Consider the following 12,006-nt stretch of genomic DNA (forward strand, 5'->3'; position numbering starts at 1 on the left):
ATCTTGGACTTCGGGTGGTGCAAGGACGCGGCAGGGGGCCATTACTCTGACTGTGATAAGGGGCTTGTTTACGGCTCGTTGATCAACACAGGTTTATTTCTCAGTGCGTTCGTCGGATGCCTTCTCGGGGGCGAATAACGGATTTTGGGCGTCGCGCATCACTGTGTCTCACGCATTGGCTACGCCTGTTCGGATGTTCACTCTCCGATGCAACAAAGCGGGGCAGGTGGTGAGGGGGGAGGAGTCGATTATGTGTGCTCCCCGGCGGTCGTTCATCTGGGTAGGCTAACGCACCAGACAAATTGATCTTTGATTTCACGAGAGAGTGAAAAAAGGCGAAGATGCATGTGGCACTGGAACGCTCAGCGAGAGAATGCATGACGGCGCTGGTTATCTCTGTGGCACAGCCGCTGTGTGTTGCAACGTTTGCATGATGTCGCTTACAAGCACGATTGTCGTGATAGTTATCCCATAACTAGGATGAGCGTCAATACCAGTAGTGACACAAAGCGGAAACTAGTTCATCGAGCAGCACTGTTTGTGGAATGCCTGAGTCGGACACCTGCGACCTGTGTTGGAAGTCTACTGCTTAGCCGCCGCGGTGTGGCAAGCACTGATCCATGCTTTCATAGAACAGCTGACACCGACGGCTTCATCTGCCGCAAAGGTATTTCCACAGCAGACGCTGTTGACGCCGAACATCGCGACGACAACTCAAGCTCCACGCCAAGACACCGCTATCCCCGGTTGGCAAGAGGCCGTTTTCCGGCGCTCGTTGCCCCGCACAGTTCTTCCTTCTAGGAGGTCAATTGATGCAGTCCATTTAATAATGGAAATCCCTCATTTTAGATTTTTGCCAGGATGGTGGTAGCTGCGACCTGACGCCTGAAGAATACGATGCCAAAACGAACTTCGTGTGTAGCTCTGCACACCGTGGGGGCCTTTCGTACGTGGAGCCACCGGGAAGACGATGAAAAGACCCCCGCCTCTGAAGCCACTCGTGCATTTTGCTTATTTTCCAAACCCGAGACACCGAGGTGTGTTCTGGTCTGTTCAAAAATCATGCATCTGCGCGTTGCCTCATTCGACATGCATACGTAGCAGCAAGCGCATGCTCGGGCTCTGCGCTTCTGTGCTTCTAGACCGTTGCGTAAGGAATAGAGAGGTTAACCGCGGTTTAAACGCAAACGTTATTATAGTTGTAGGCCAGCTCATCCTTGTCGGCAGTGTTCTTCAGCTACCACCGAGTCCCTCTATTCCCGTGTGTGTTTTGGGTTGTATTGTACGGAAGAAACAAGGGTTGGGTCTATAAGACCGCAATGTGACCGCCCCGCCAGTTGAGTCTAGAGGCTTTCTCTAGCGTGGTCTCTGGTCCACTGCACTTTCTCGAGACTTTCGTAAATGTGAATATGCTGAGTCTCCTGTACCAGGGCCTCTGTATTTTGCTTGCTGGCTCTGTGTGGATGCTATAGCGAAGCGCAGAACGTAACTCGTGTCTACTTCAAGTTTGAGCCCTCTGACATCCTGTGGAACCGCGAATCTGTGCGTTGTTTGTCTCCCACGTCTCGCCATTTCTCCTCATCCGATCCAATGTGCAAATGCCTCTTCTTCTGCTTGTCATCTTAATGGAGGCAAGCGCGTTGCTCAGGCCATCCACTTCCTTCGCCGCTGCGGTCCTTGTAACTTCCCTCTGCTATTCTCTTCTTGCTGCCCAGGATCCGCTGCAGCGTTGAAAGTTCCTAGTCGTCTCACACGACACGCTTTTCTTTGTCAGTCGCTTCCACACCCAGTGAGTACTTTTCTTTTCAGACACATGGAGAAAGGTCTTCGCGGATACCGTGACGCACAATGGTCGTCGTGCGAGGGGCTGCTGTCGGCGACCGGTCCAGCAAGATGGATTTTCACTTTTTTATATATAAGGCTTGTGCACGGGAAACCTCCTGTCTCCAGCGCCGCTGCTGTTGGTGATGGAAAGAGCGCCCGCCTTGCGCGTAGAAACGTATCAGAGTCGCTGTCTCTTGATGGGTTCTGCGTGGGTGGCGAGTCTGAAGCCGCTCAGTAGGGGAGCGTGCATTTTTCGGCCGTGCCTCTTTTCTCTTCTTCACTGGGCGCCATGAATGCGCGAGGTCTCAGCCTACAGGATTCCGTGCATCGTGCGGCGTGAACGCCGGATGCTCGGGTGCCCTTCTCTCATCTTGGGAAGCTGTTTGCTCGCGTCCGTGTCTCGCTGCCGCTGTCGTCATCTTTGCTCTCTTCTCGTGGGGAAGTGTCTGTCACATCCGTGCCGGAATGGCTTCCTTTTTTGATCGTAGGTCTAACGAGATGCAGCGCTGCGACAATTGGTGTGCTCTGCGCCGAGCGCCTGCGCGCAAGGTGCCGCTTTCCTTCTCCTCCGGTCTCCTCGTCACTCTCGTTGTTTTTCTTTTAAATAGCTCGTCAGCGTCCTCAAGCTCGGGTCGACGTCTCTCGCCCCCGTCACACCCCAATAGGGAGCAAGACTCAAACTTCCTCGCGGGTCTCGCGGCCAGCCCCGCGAACGCATCGCCGCCTTTCCAGCGCCTGTTGTCATTTGTTGATCCTTTTCACTTCCCCTCCTCTTCTCCCTCGTCTTCTCGGGTTTGGGCGCCGTTGTCTGCGGCACCGCCTTCCTCCTCTACTGCGTCAGCAGCTCAGTCTTCCTCTGCCTCCTCGGCCCGGTCCGCGCTCTCTGTCTCCGCTCGTTCTGCTTCTTCTGCTTCTTCGCCTTCTCGCGTCGATCCGCCCCCTTCTCAGCCAGGATCTTTGACGGTTTCTCCTGCGCGCCCTTCTGCTCCTGACGCCTCGTCGAGCGAGGATGAAGCTCCCGCGGCAGCCTTCTTCTCCTCTGCAGGCGCCTCCCCCGGAGCCACCTTCCTCAGCGCGTCCTCGGCGGCCGCCGCCGCCCGCAGACTCTCTCAAGGCGCGGACGTGGCCCAATCGCCAGCGGACAGAAGCGGGCGCGGGTTTCACTTGAGTGAAGAGGAGCTGTTGCAGGGAATGAAGAAGGACATCTTCTTCATTCTTCACCACGGTTCGATGCCTTACGGGTACCCTACGTACCGCGAGGCCTCCTTGATGATGAACGAGCTCCTCAAAGAGTTCGGGCCGTCACTGGTAACTGCGCATCGAATCGGTGAGCGACAGTCTCTTTCCGCGGCTAGAGTGCCTGAGAAGCCGCTCAACGAAGCACTGACGTCTGCTTTCATCTCTCCCTCTGCCTAGCCCCGCGTGAGACGTGTCTCCGTGGATTCCCTTGTGCCGGTCGCACACGCACGAGAGTCGCAACAGGGATCAGCCTTCAGGGGCTTCGCGTGCTTCTTCCAGGATGTTTGGCGGTCTCCCTGACTTCCCTTCTATACAGAATGGCGTGTCCCGTGCTGTCTCTCTCTCACGTCTCTTCGTTTCCTGAGAAGCAAGTTGACGAATAGACCCGATGCCAGGATCGACCGACGCGTCTGGCAAGCCGAGTCGACCGCGTAGTGGCGCAGAGGTACAGAAATATGTATCCATATGTATATGTTTGCTCATATTTCGAGTGCTGCTGTCTAGTCGAGTTGCCGCACACACAGAGAACAAACCGCAAGGAAAGGAGCTCTCCCACGTGGGCGCATGCGCAATGCATGTATATAAAAGTATACATCTACTTATATGAAGGTGTCTCCTTGTTTCCGCACGCGTCGCTTCGTTTTGCTTGGTTTCGTCGTTCACTGGCTAACTTCTCGAGCCCGTCTCTCTCGCCTCCTTTCGTCCTCGTCGGCAGGCCACTCGCTGGAAGGGCGACCCATCACCGCGTACCGCGTGGGCGGTCTCTCGAGGCCTTGCTGGCGTGTCCCATCGAAGGGCGCTGAGACTCCCTCTTCGTCTCCTGAAACGGCGACAGCAGAAAAAAAAAAGACGGAAGAGAGAGAAGAGTTCCCCGAGATCCTCCTTACGGGTCTCCATCACGCACGGGAGCCGATGAGCATGACCATGTGCATGTACTTCGTAGGTACGTGCGGCCGCTCTGTTTCCCTCGAAAACTGCCTCACGACCGCGTGCGCGAGCAGCGCATGCACATCCAGGTTGATTCCTCCACGAGACGCCAGACGAGTTCTGGCTTTTCTCAGACCTCTGGCCTGCGCGAATTTTGTCGACACACGTGCGAAAGACGGGGTCCGGGCGATACCCAGCCGCCCCCACGGTGTATGAGGCGTCTGGGCTTCTGTCTGTAGCTCGCGGCATCGATGCGCGCACACCCACAGATATTTACTTCTTGTGCACGTGTGCGGTGCGCGGCGCTTGCTTTCGCTTCAGCCCGGCTGCTGCGAGACTACCAGGCGGGCGAGCCGGAGGCGGCGTACCTGATGGAGATGCGTGAGTTCTGGGTGATTCCTGCGCTGAATCCTGACGCGTACGTCGCCATCGAAAGGACCGGAAACGTCAATCTGCGAAAAAACCGAAGGCGCTTCAGCCCCCACGCGCGGCCGCGAGGCGCCAAGCCCGAAGACGAAGGCGTCGACCTCAACCGCAACTACGCATTCAACTTCAACCCCAACGAACCGTGAGGTGGCGCGTCCGAGTCGGTGTCCATGTGCTCAAACAAATACATCTTATATTCAGACTTGCATATGGATGACAGTTTCTATATGCATATATGTGATATAGAGTCTCGCGTGAGTATGTCACTGCCATGTATACGTCTGCCTGTCTTCAAGAGAGATTGGTCTCTGCGTCGCGTTTATATGGTCACATCTATATGCGCGAATATCTGTAGACGAGAGCTAAATACGTTCGCACCCAAACTTGACCTGGAGAGCAACAGGGCGTGAGCCTCTACTTCCGAGCTTGACAAGGGTTTGTCTCCTTCTTCGTCGGGGGGGGTGGCAGACTGCTTGCCTGGTTTCCTCTCTCTCTCCCTCTCTCTCTCTCTGCAGCGAAGGCAGCGACGAGTACGGCGGGCTGTTCCCCTTCAGCGAACCGGAGACGGCCGCCGTGAAGTTCCTCGTGGAGCAGTACCTGCGCGCCTCTCCGTCGTCTCCTCCCCGCTCGCCTTCTTCCCCTGGCGGCATCCTCGCTTCTGCAGCGGTGGCTGGCGCGGAGGGCGCGGACTTCTCGCCTCCGACCCCGTCTCCGTTTTTCGACCGCCTGGGGCGTTTTGAGGTCGCACTCAACTTTCACACCTACGGGGAAGTCTGGACGCGGCCCTTCAACTGCTGCAAAGACCTGCCGCTGCCGCCCCGGGCGCGAAAGGCCTTCGAAGAGATCCAGGCGTGAGCAGCAGGCTGTGCCCCCCTTCCCCCCTCTTTCCCCCTCTGGTTCTGCCGGTGTCTGTGCCTGGACGTGTCTCTGTGTCAACTGGCTCGCGTGCGTGCTTTTGTGGCGGCGGAGGCTCGCCGGCAGCGTCGCGGCGGTCGGAGGAGGGACACGTCGACATGGGCGAACGGATTTCCCGGCAGTCCTAAAAGACAACGTAAATCCGTGAGTGGCGGGTCGCTGTGCGAGTGGGCGCCTCAGTGGGCGGCTGTGGCGTGTCATGCCCTTGCCCGCGCTGTGTCGTCGCTGCGGGTTGCCCGTGCAGGCCCCGCGTCGGCTCTCTCTGGATGCCCCCAGTCAAGTTGGCTCGGACCGTCCGAGATTGTGTTCTTCTGTGTGTTAAGCTGACTATCGGTTGTTTATTTGGGACTCTCTCTCTGTGTCTCTTTCTCTCCTGCGGATTCGCGTGGGCTGCTTCGCCTCGCGGCTGACACACCCTTCTTTCCGTCCGCGTGCGCGCTGCAGGGCGCTGGCAATCCCGATCCTGGACAGCGCGCCCAACATCGCAGTCCTCGGCTACCCTACGAACGGCGAGGCGGACGACTGGCTGCTGCATGCGCACGGCGTCCTCTCGACGTCGCCTGAGATCGGCTGGGAAGAGGGCGGCTTCTGGCAGACGCAGGGCGACTGGACGGCGATCTTCGAGGCGAACTTTGCGCGCGTGGCGACGACTGGCTTCAAAGCCGGCAGCGAGCTCGGCGTGATAATCGTGCGGCACGAAGCAGATGCCGACGCGAACCCCGCGGAGCCGCGGAAGCGTGAGGCGGGCGAGGGGAGAGAAGACGAAGGGCGAAGTGACCTGGGTAGCCTAATTCCCAAAGAGAGCCTCGCCTTCGTCGAGGACGCCCTTAGAAAGGCGGGATGGAACCCAGCGAGCGCGCACGAGGTAAGCGACGGCGAAGGACAAGGGAAAACAGAAGATGATGCAGCAAGAGAGGGAGAGAAGAAGATGCAGAGAGAGAGGGAGAGCGCGCGCAGAGGGATGCCGCGAACGAGGAATTCGCCGCAAAAGTGAACCTCGGTTGTCCACGAGTGCGGCAGATGCGAGATCGCGAGGCCAGGCAAAGGTGCGCCGGAAGAGAAGAAAAGCGGGGACCGGGCAGTGGGGATAAGTGTCGCTTTCGCCTCCATCGTCTCCTTCCGCCGGATGTCTCTCTTTTTATCAGCTGTTTACTATTATGCCGGTTTTGCGGGGGGAGAGGAGGAGGGGAGGGGGGCTGTCTGTGTTGACGAGATGTGCCTTTTTGTCGAAGAATCGGAGGACCCGCTGTATCTCGTCCCCTTCGTCAGGTGCCTGTCCCCCACGCTGTTCAGGGAGAGTTTGCCATATATTCCGTCGAAATATCAAACACGTAAGTCGCCGGACGCCTCTCATGCTGCTACGACCTGTGTGCGCCTACGTGTGTGAGCGTATACTGCGATTCCTGTTCCAACTCATCTTAACAGCGAGAGAAAACTAGTACTCAGATGCTTGTGTGATCAGCAGCATCGTGTTTGGGGAGGTCATCTCTGATACAGGACGAGGACGATTTACCAGCTTCTTTTCCCCAAACATCTCGTTTTCTGCGTCTGTCTCTCTTTGGGTTGAACCGGTTTGACCTCTTGGTCGACACCGGCCTCGCTGGGGTTCGATTGCCCTCTCGCGGCCTCCGGCAGCGCCTCCATCCGCTCGCGTCAACTCGACACCGGTAGCTGTAGCGCAGCATCTCTCCAGTCGCCTGGACGCGCGCTCTTGCGTCGCTGTTTGATGCGCAGGCGCGGGTAGAACTCCAATGGAACCGTCGCTTTTTCTTTCCGCTGGTGCTCGCTCTCTGCTTCATTCGATTCCTGTTTCTCCTGCCGGTGTCTTTCGTCCTCACTGGCTGCCTCTTTGCTCTCGCTCGCTCATCTTTTCTGGCGCGGCTTTTTCTCTCCTCTCCTCAGCGGCCTCCTGCCCATGCAGGGCTCGTCGGCTTTCCTCTTTCTGACGGGTCTGCCCTTCTTCGCGTCGTCTTCCGCCGCGTCGCTTTCGCCGTTTCCTGCGGAGTTGTTTTCCAGTGTGCGTGCGGCGGCTGAGGCCTCTTTGCCCGTCATCCGCTCTCCGCTGGAGCCCCGGTTCACCGGCAGCCGCTCTAAGTTCTCGCTGCCGCCTGCGCAGGAGCTCCGCAGTCTCCAAGAGTTCAAGTCGCGGCGCCGCCAGACTCCTCCACCTTCTCCCCCTCTCTCTCCTCTGTCTTCGTCATCTTTGCTTTCTTTTTCTTCTCTCGGCGGCGATCCCTCCGGGGCGGTTCAGGCTCGAGCTGCGGCGGAAGAAGAGTTCACTCTCGCAGCGGCTTTCGACGGCGCGTGGAGCGAGGCTCTCGTCGTCTCTGTCCTCTCGCCCGCAGCCTTCCTCCGCGAAGGGCGAGACGACGTCGGCGTACCAGGAGTGCGTCCGGGCCTGAAAAATGGCCCCGTCTTCATAGAGAGGGAGCAAAAGACCGACTCACAGAATATTAACAAATATATTTATATGTAGACAGAGAGAAAGAGGGATATATATATAGGTATATATATATATATATATATATATATATATATATATATATATATATATATATATTTATATATTCGCAGTGTGTTTGCCTGCGTGGACAAGGACAGCATCTTCAAAGGTGTACGGCTCGCCTGTTCTAGCTTCATTTCTGTTTTCCTCGATTTTGTGTTCTTCTGCAATGCGTGCAGGTGTTGGTGAAGCTTCCCGAGCCTCTGCGCGGCCGAGACTTAACGACCGGCGAGGCCGCCTTTCTCCGCCTGCATCTGCTTTTTCGCAAGCGGAAACCGGCGGGGAGTCGATCGGCTCGCTCGAGCGGCGCTTCGGCTTTTCACGCCTCAGAAAGACCGGCTTTTCACGAGAGAGAGGAGGCTGCCGCTGGCGCCTGTGTGCTCGAGGCAGCTCCGCGGCCACCTGAGGTGAGATCGAGAGAATCGCCGCTTTTTACTCTTGACTGTGGAGTGCGGCGAAAGAAACGGCGCAGACTCTGCTGCATGCGTGCCGTCTGGGGCTGTACTTGCGAGAAAAAGACAGAAATCTGGCCAGCCAAGTCTGTCAAAGAACCTACGCACTGCGCTGTCTTCTGCGTATTCTACGCGTATCATCTGTCGCCCCGGCTCGCCTACGTCTCCTCGTTCTTCAGCTTCTTCGATCCGTGAGCGGCCTTCTCTCTTCGCCTTGCTTCTCGTCTCTCATTGTTTCTTGCGCGCGTTGTCGGCGGCGTGAGAATGTCTCTGCGCCGCGTTCAGCGCCGTTCAGCGCCGTCGCCTCTCTCTGTATGTATCCCTGGCGTCCCCTCTTTTTCCCCCTTCCGCTTTTTCCCTCGTGTTGAGAGCTTTACCTTTATGTTACGCTTACCAAATGAGTTTCGTCGTTGTTGATATTTCATTGACATGTTGATAAGGTAAATACTAACAACGGTCTCGCGCCTTGTCCTCCATTTTTTCGCCTCTCCGTGCTTTCCCTCGCTCAGGCCGCCGCTGCTTCCGCAGCCCGCGGAGCCTCGAGCAGCCGCCGGAGCTGGTTTTGTCGCTGTGGCGCAACAAAGATCGCAAAAACTTCACAGGAAAACTCAGAGACTCCCGCGGCAGGAGCCGACGCACACCCCTGGACGCTGCTGCCGGTGAGAGCTCCACGCATGCGCAAAGGAACGACGGAAAAGAGAGGGAAGGCGAGAATTTTTCAGCGAAAGCGACCCGAAACGCGTTCTTCGGCTGGGATGCTGCTGCAGTATCAGCTTGCAGGCAGCTGAAGCTAACTACGCACGCAGTTGTCGCTCTATAGAGAGGCGGAGGTCACCTGGAGAGCGAAGTGGCGGGCGAGCTCGATTCCAGGGAAGGAAACGCATCTGAAGGCCTGCGTGCGTTTCTCGCAAGGTCTGCGTCGAAGACGCGATGCCCTAGATTCCTGCTCTCGTGCCGCGAGCCTCGGTCCCGGCCGCTGACACGAGTTTTACGTGTTTTATGATTTCTCTTTGTATATACTAAGAAGATTATAAGGAAAAGCTTTCAAAGGGATTAAAATCGGAGCATAAAGCCCAGGGGGACAAGCGAGGCAATACAGGCAGCGTTGCGACGCGGTTTCGCGCTTCTCTAGCCGCGGATCGTGCGTGCTGTTCGGCGTGCAGCGTCTCCTTCGATTTTTTTAGCTTCCAATTTTTCTTTGTAATTTGTTTCATTTTTCGTGTTTCATTTCTGCTTCTGCAGCTTTTCGTCGAGGACCGCAAGTCCAGCGTCCTCTGCTTCACCGCTCTGGGGATGCTCTCTTCGCACCTGGAGGCCTCCGTCTCTTCTTCGCGCGTTTCCTCCTCTTCTGCAGCTTCGGTCTCTTCACTTGCGGGCAAGGAGAGGCAGGAGGAGCGGCGGCTGCGCGGCGAGAAGGGCTACCCCGAGCTGGAGACGCCGCTGTTCTACGCGAACCGAAAGTCGTTCGTTACCGTAAGCGAAAAAAAAACACGCCAGACAAACAGAAGGCAGAGAGGCAGCGATTCAGAAAAGGAGCAATGCGGAGTGGCAGCGATGCAGGAAGGCAGTGATGCACAGAGAGAGAAGTCAAGGAGCGTGACGCAGTGAAGCCGGATATTGTACAATGTGTGGAGAGGAGCGAGATCTCGAAAGCGAGAGGGTGGGAGAGACGCAAGCGGAAGTGAGGGCGGAAAGGAAGAAGGCGATGCACAGCAAAGAGGAAACGATCAGGAACGCAAGGTTTCGGCGCCGCCGAAGACAGACTCGTGCGTGCGGAGCGAGGCTCGAGAGGAGCGGGGAATGAAAAGCGGGCAAGGAGAGGACCCTGAGGGGAAAAGAAAGGTCAGAGCATAGACACGCGGCGGACGCGACATGCCTTCGCGGCCGGCTGACGATTCACCATTTTTTTCCTTTTTTATGTTTGCAGTTCGCTCTGTTGATGCTTCTGTCGCTGGTGCTGGTCCTGATCTTGGCGCTGCGCCTGTGGGCGAAGTGAGTTTTCTGGCTCTCTCTTTGTACATTCACCCAAAGTCTCTCTGTTCTGCTGCGTCCTTCCGCCACGGGCAGTCCGCCGCTCGTCTCTTGGTCGTCCTCTCGCCTCCGCTCAGCTCCGCTTGCTGCCAGGCAGTGGCGGCGCCCACAGTCGTCTGCGGTTGCCTCCGCTTGCGTTTCGGGCCTCTTCTTTCAGATAAATATTCTTCTGTTGAAGAACTCCAGAGAAGGTCACTTGTGGAGAGGCGCCCCCCAGTACGAACGCGCAAACACAAGCGCATGCGCGTCTGCCAATATCTCCATATATATATATATATATATATATATATATATATTTTTTTAAGTATGTGCATAGGTACATATCGGTATCTGCATAGATATGTATATATGTATATATAGATATAGAAATAGATGTAGATATATAGATACAGATATGTAGATATAGATAGATATGTGCATGCATATTCATGTATATATATTTATATTCGTGGTAGTAACGCGACTGCATGCGTCGCTGCCTGCGTGCTGGTTTCCGGCTGGATCCCCTTCTCCTCGTCTCTAGTTCCAGGTATCTGCGTGTCTGTTTTTTTTCACGTCTCTGAATACGAACGGCTGCTGCACGCTCGGCCTGTGGGGTTTGTGTTCAGGGCGCGGGGCCTGCGCGGGGCGGTTCACGAGTGCGCGGAGGACTTTCGGCTGGGCGAAGCCGCGGATTGGCTGCGCTCTCAGATTGGCTTTCTCTGCTGCTGTCTGCAGATGATCTTTGCGAGACGCCGCCCCCCCGGCGTCGAGCCGATCTTAAGTGAGAAAAAAAACCAAAAGGGCGAGCGCGCACGCCGACAGACGCCTTGCACGATGAGTCGTCCACTTATTCGCATTTTCATAAGTAAAGAAGAGTATATATATGTGAAGACACGTATAGATTTATATGTATTTATTTCTCTGTACATGTATGCATATATGCGGCTGAGGAGGGAGCTGGGCGAGCTAGTAGCAGGGGAGGGAAGAGCGCACCAAGAGGAAGGCCGGTATGAGATTACGGGTGGCTTGCCCTGCTGCATGCATCCATCAATATCTATGAGGCAGATGCGGATGGATCTGCGTAAAAGTCCATTCACTCAACCGAGTCAGCTTCGCGCCGCAGCGCTGCGTCTGCGGACGAAGCGCCCTGTGCGTATTTATGCATGCATAGAGAGGAAGAGAGATGCGCAGATTCGTTTCCTCATTGTGCGGCGTGCGCGTAGGCCGTACTGCGAATCTTTTCATGCCTTGCCGCGGCTGCGTTTGCTCGTTTCGAAAGGCTCAGAAGGCCCGTTTTTTTCGCACAGTATGTTGGGTTTTTCTGGTTTCATCGCGTCCTGTTCCGTCATCTTTCCCCGGTTTGCAGTCGACACCCACGCCTACGGCAGCCCGTCTCGTCGGCGCCGCCGGCGGCACAGCCGCCAGCCGCGCGCCGAGCTCGAGGCAGGAATATTCTCAAACCGAAAAAAGCGCGAGGCGGGCGCGTTGCCCGCGGTCGCCGGCAGGAAGCCAGGCGCCAGGTAACGAATGCGAAGCGCCTAGAGCGCAGCGCGAAATAGCCGCCGCGTGGAGAGGCGCTGCGAGACAGGTATGAATGTCACGAGCGAAAGGCGGCGCAAGACAGTCGAGGGGGGACTGATGCGGGCAGGCGCCTCGCGGCGGCGCGCCGGAGGAGCATGCAGAGGCTGAAAAATAGACCGCCGCACA

At 56.6% G+C, this 12,006-nt stretch overlaps 1 protein-coding gene across 1 annotated transcript; it reads left to right on the top strand.

The window, feature by feature from the left end:
• Positions 1 to 2,322: 2,322 nt before the first annotated feature.
• BESB_037840 (zinc carboxypeptidase superfamily protein) lies at positions 2,323 to 11,823 on the top strand (the record flags this gene model as incomplete). The annotated part of the gene is made up of 13 exons (XM_029362370.1): positions 2,323 to 3,151; positions 3,779 to 4,006; positions 4,312 to 4,558; positions 4,932 to 5,267; positions 5,776 to 6,196; positions 6,601 to 6,662; positions 7,234 to 7,717; positions 8,014 to 8,241; positions 8,796 to 8,945; positions 9,529 to 9,759; positions 10,214 to 10,278; positions 10,926 to 11,080; positions 11,666 to 11,823. The coding sequence occupies 13 exons, from the start codon at positions 2,323 to 2,325 to the stop codon at positions 11,821 to 11,823; spliced, it is 3,594 nt and encodes a 1,197-aa protein (XP_029221335.1).
• Positions 11,824 to 12,006: the final 183 nt, after the last annotated feature.

This window comes from Besnoitia besnoiti, chromosome II (assembly GCF_002563875.1).
Source record: "Besnoitia besnoiti strain Bb-Ger1 chromosome II, whole genome shotgun sequence".
In the NCBI taxonomy this organism is placed as follows: domain Eukaryota; phylum Apicomplexa; class Conoidasida; order Eucoccidiorida; family Sarcocystidae; genus Besnoitia; species Besnoitia besnoiti.